At 49.2% G+C, this 5046-nt stretch overlaps 1 protein-coding gene across 1 annotated transcript; it reads right to left on the bottom strand.

Annotated features, from left to right (window-relative positions):
* Nucleotides 1-303: 303 nt before the first annotated feature.
* SH3BP4 (SH3 domain binding protein 4) lies at nt 304-3927 on the bottom strand (the record flags this gene model as incomplete). The annotated part of the gene is made up of 3 exons (XM_010165721.2): nt 304-376; nt 482-2838; nt 3868-3927. Coding segments are annotated over 3 exons (2490 nt in total), but the record flags the coding sequence as incomplete, so codon positions are not given.
* Between the last annotated feature and the right edge of the window lie 1119 nt (nt 3928-5046).

Raw genomic sequence — 5046 nt, 5'->3', positions numbered from 1 at the left:
TGTTGTGACCCAAGTGCAGGACCCAGCATCACACACCTTGACACCAGGGTTGAGGAGACCAGCAGCTCTCGGGTAGCTCCTCAAAATGTGCATTGTCAAAGGCTGAAACGTCAGTACCCAGCAGCGAGGACCAGCTGAGTGCTATGAAAGCACTGGACCAACATCACCTTGATCTTGAGGGGCTCCAGATGGTCTCACTTCCAAAGCAGGCTTGACGGCTGCCCTCACACAACACCTACCTATGGAATTTCACCCACTGTGTTCATCATTTTTGGCCACAATCCCGTTAAAGCAGGAACCCACCAAGACAAACAACTGCAGGGCTGAACTTCCACCTGGCTGTGCTGAGCAGCCTGCAGAAGACCTTCAACATGGCCTTCACCTTCTACAGACTGCACTGGGAAACTTCCACCTCCCATTCACCCTCATCGCTCTCCACAGCGGGGAATGAAGGTCCCCAGAGTCAGCCCCTCAAACTCACCGTCATCAGCTCCTTCTGGAAAGATTTCCTCTCCTTGTTCTCGGTGTTGTTGCAGTCTTCCTTCAGCTTCTCCAAGACGGAGGCCACACGCTCCGGCTCGCTGTCCAACTCCGCTCGGCAGAAAAAAGTCAGCGGCAAGTTCAAGTACCCCAGAGCATCGGCGAAGGACCGCCAGCTGCTGAGGTTCTCCATGAGCAGAGTCCTCACAGAGGCGTAGATGTAGGTTAGGAACTTGCAAGGCCTCAGGATCTGCTCCAACAACAAGCTGGTGGTGAGATCTGGCCCAGAGAAGTAGCTGGGCTTGACTTTTCCAACCACCAGAACATTTTTGGTGTGTACAAGGCCTACTTTTCCCTGGTAGTAACCAATATACCACTCCTTGGTCCACAGTTGGCCTTTTAACTTGATCTTCTCCTCACTGAGGAGGGCTACGACGTCTCCTTTCTTGTACTCCAGCAAATAGTGGTTCTTGCTTTGCCTCACCACCGTCTTCAGCAGCTTCCCATACTTCAAGCTCAACACTGGCCGGTCCTGAAAAACTGGATACTTGGTGGTGGCAGCCAGAGGTGAAAGGATGATCTTTCCAACCTCATTCTTCTTGAGGAACCGTCTCTGCCCTGTCGGTTTGATGGCACTTTTTGGAGGAGGTTGTGGCGTTTGGACACAGAATTGGGTCAAAATGGCATCTTTGTCATCCTTGACCTGTATCCTTAGTGTGAAGTCTGAGAGGTCATTGGGGTCGTGGGACACAATGGGGAAGATAAGGCGGCTGACCTTGCCCAGCTTCATCTGGAAGCCTCGCACGATTTTGGCTTGCTCGCTAGCTTTCACCTCATAGTTGGTCATGTTGGAGAACATGCAGAGTTTGAGGTCCTGAGGTCGGGACAGAGCAAACTGATGTTTACCCCAGAGTTGGAGAGCAACAGGAGCCGGGTTGTGAGACTGTCTGGTGACCTCGTTCACCAGGAGAGTCTTGGGTGCGCATTCGTGCCCGAATATGGCCACGACGGTTTTAAAGGAAGGGTGGATGTGTTTTGGGCCGTAGACACCAACCGTGATCTTCTTGTTGATGTAATCCCAAACCGTGTAAGGGTAGAGGATGTTCTGCCCTTGGGCTACGGCTGCGATGTACATGCAAGGTTCCAGGTTCTCCAGCTGCACCTGGATCGTGTCCCCATAGGAATAGCTCAGCTGCATCGGTGTGTACGGCCCCTCTTTCAAGTCGCTCCGCAGGCACTGCAATCCCACCAAACTCTTGCTCATGATGTCGTTCTTGACCTCTGCTGACACTTTCATCTCTAGAACGATGAAGGTTTTCACCTCCATGTTGCTGAGTTTGATCTGTAGGACCGGGCTGATGGTGCTGCACTTGTCACTGTTCAGCTCCAGTGGTGGATCCAGCATCGCTTTCATGGAGATCTGTTGTGTCTCCCCAGGGCACACGTGACCTTCAGGAACGTGGATGCTGATATTGGTGTCTGGAAGCTGAACAGCTCCACCAGAACTATCCAGCTTGCAGACAATGTTGGTCTCCACAGGTTGTGTTTGACCCCAGCCAGGATTCTGACCTAGTAAATCCAAGTCATGGCAAGACCGAGCCAACTTCCTGTGGTTCAACCACGCTGTCCTAAAATCTTCCCGGCTCTGGAACTGCTCAGGGGTGGGAGACTTCAAACCACTGAAGAAACCTGATGACGTTGGAGCATCTGACTTGGCCTGAAGAACAGATAGTTCAGACAAACTGTAGGAGCGTTTACTCCTGAAAAAGGGATTGTCCCTTCTCACAGGTTGTTCCAGATCCAGCCTGTTTGTAGATGGAAACTCATCAAAAATGTTACCCAAGCTGCTATTAGCGGCCAGACTGGAGCCGGTTGAAGCAGGAGCCCCCGTGTCGAAGAGCAGCAAGTCAACAGCGACGCTGGACTCTCTGTCTGAGCTGGGCACCGTTGGCAAATTCCCATTGAGAAACGGGTTTGTCTGGACACCATTCAAGAAAGGGTTGTTATTGTAGGTTTTCAGAGAGTTTCTTTTCACATCAGTCCATTCTCCAAGCAGGTCCAGCTCCTTGACTCCCTCATCAGGGCTCTCCAGTAGGTTGTCTATCATCCCGCTGTCTGTTAAGGAGGAGTTGCGGTAGTTGACAGGCTGGACGTAGGAGGAAGGGATGTAACCCATTTCCGTGGTGTTGTGAGCGTACCACCACTCGCCTCCCGACGTGTCTAAGACATAAAGGTGGTCTCCCTTGGAGAACTTCAAAGTGGTGAAATTAGTGGGACAATAATCTTTGATTGCTATTACTTCCTTGGCGTTTCCAAAGGAGGTGGGATTGTCAACCAGCAAGGCACTAGGAGAAGGCACTGCAAAGCCAAGAAGAAAACAGCAGGGTAAGTAAGTGATCCACAAGAGAGTCACAATTTACTTGTGATCATTTATTTCAGCTCAGCAATTTGTGTGACTTTAAGCAGTGAAGGAAGGCAGCTTTACAACCTCTCTGTCCTGGTCTCACCAGGATGGAGTTAATTGTCTTCTCAGTAGCTGCAATAGCTGTGGTTTGGTTTCAGTCTGGGATTTGTTATGAGAAGAATGTTAATAATGTACTGATGTTTTTAGTTGCTGCTGGAAGTCCAAGGTCATCGTGATTTGCTGGTCTGCAAGTGCAAAGGGCTGGGATGGGGGAAGTGTAGTAATTAGCAAACCCCAAATTGACATTTGGATATGCTAATGAGATATCCCATATCATATCTCATCATGGTCAGTATATTAACCAGGGCTGACTGGGAATTGAGGATATTCTCTCAGGGATCACTCAGGCTTTTGCTCTTCCAGGATTGTGATTTTTGTCTCTGCTCTTTCCCCCTTTAAAATATTTAAACAAAACTTTTCCCTCCGCTACTTCCGATACATTCACATTCCCCTTCCCCAAAGGCCTCCAGGATCTAAAGGGATGGGCATTAACACAACAAGAGGGAGCTGAGACAGGAGAAGCAGCAATTTGTTATCCTCTGATGACAACAAGCCTCCCCCTTGATGCTCAGCCCCACGCAGCTGCTCCCGGTACGAGAGACACCAGCGTCCTGCAGCCTCACTAAACTCCCCGGGGAACGATGCGCAAGGTGATGTGATGGAGGAAGTTCTGAGGGAGTGGAGTCACATCTTATCAGCTCTTCTTTCCACCTGCTGTGTTGGGATTTATGGTCCTACAGGTACATGCTAGAAAGGCAGGAACCCCCTGAAATGTTCACGTTTGAAATAACAGAAGTTAATTAGGGGGTTAATCATTAATTCTCAACAATGGCTACGTAGGAAGAGCCATTAACCTACTAGTTTGCTCAGTGGTATCTCAAGGTCTTTGGCCAGCAGCTCTTTAGCGCTGCTGTGGCACTCACCCTGCACATAATTACCTGTGCTGCTGCTGCTGGTGAATGCCTCCTCTTCAAAGAGATAACCTGAGGTAAGATAAACCCCAGATAACTTCCAGCACAGGCTAAAAGAGCTCTTGCTCTACTGTAACCCCTCTCCTGCACGTGTGAGACGTGTTTCAGCGTAAGAAACAACTCAGGGCATCTCATACTCCTACTTTTTCACGTCACATCAACCAAAAAAACCCCAGCATCTCACTCCTTTTACAGAGCACCGATATTTTGAAGCTCCTCAACAAAAAAATTAACTCCATCTTTAAAGAACATCATGTAGTTTGAACCCTCAAAAAGAAGGGCTCCTGCAGTGCTGCTGTGCTCCAGTGTCCAGCTGAAAGTTGTTTCACCTGAGGATCCCAATTATAGAACCATAAAGGTTGGAGAAGACCTCTAAGATCATCAAGTCCAACCGTTGAAACAAACAAAACAGCTGGGTCAAGCCTACAGCCACTCACACTGTCACTGGATTTATTGGGTTTGTTCTTGCTTTTAGGACTATTTCTGTACAAAGCACTAGAAACAAGCTGCAGGTGATGTCACATCAACGTTCAGAGGCGTGTTAGCACGCTAGACACACCTAAGAAAACAAGGAGAGCTGGATTTTCATCAATACAGAGCTGCAAAAGAACTGGGACAGCTCGAGAGCAAACCGGAGGGAGAACAGGGATTGAAGAAACACAGGAAGCCCCTAAAATCCTGGAGGTGAAGAGATGGCAGATCAGACTGCACAGCCCTGAGGTCACTAGCTGCAGGCTGGCAGCGCCTCTCAGACACGGAGGCTACAAGGGAAGACACAGACAAACAAAGGCAAGTCTTCAAATATCTGCAAGGGATCAAATATTAAGGAGAGAAGAGTTTGCACACATCCTAAACAACTCATCACTAATCCACTTCCTCTGCCAGCAAGCAGGCAAAGTCGTGAGGAAATTTATTCAGCGTAAAACTACATATAAACCCTGAATCAAAAGTATTTCACCACCCTGGCAGGAAGCTGCTGTGAAGTCAGTTCTGCAGCTGGAGCTGCATTTTTTGCTCTCCACATCCCTTTGGATCAGCCAGGTGAGTGGTTGTCCCCGTGTCCCCCCCCAGGCTGGGCAGCTGTAGGGTTAACAGGGATGTGCTGAATCACAGAATCACAGAATGTTGGGG

This window comes from Antrostomus carolinensis, unplaced genomic scaffold, assembly GCF_000700745.2.
Source record: "Antrostomus carolinensis isolate BGI_N321 unplaced genomic scaffold, ASM70074v2 scaffold55003, whole genome shotgun sequence".
Taxonomy (NCBI): domain Eukaryota; kingdom Metazoa; phylum Chordata; class Aves; order Caprimulgiformes; family Caprimulgidae; genus Antrostomus; species Antrostomus carolinensis.
Note: the sequence above shows the minus strand (reverse complement) of the source record. Positions and strands in the feature narration are given on the sequence as shown.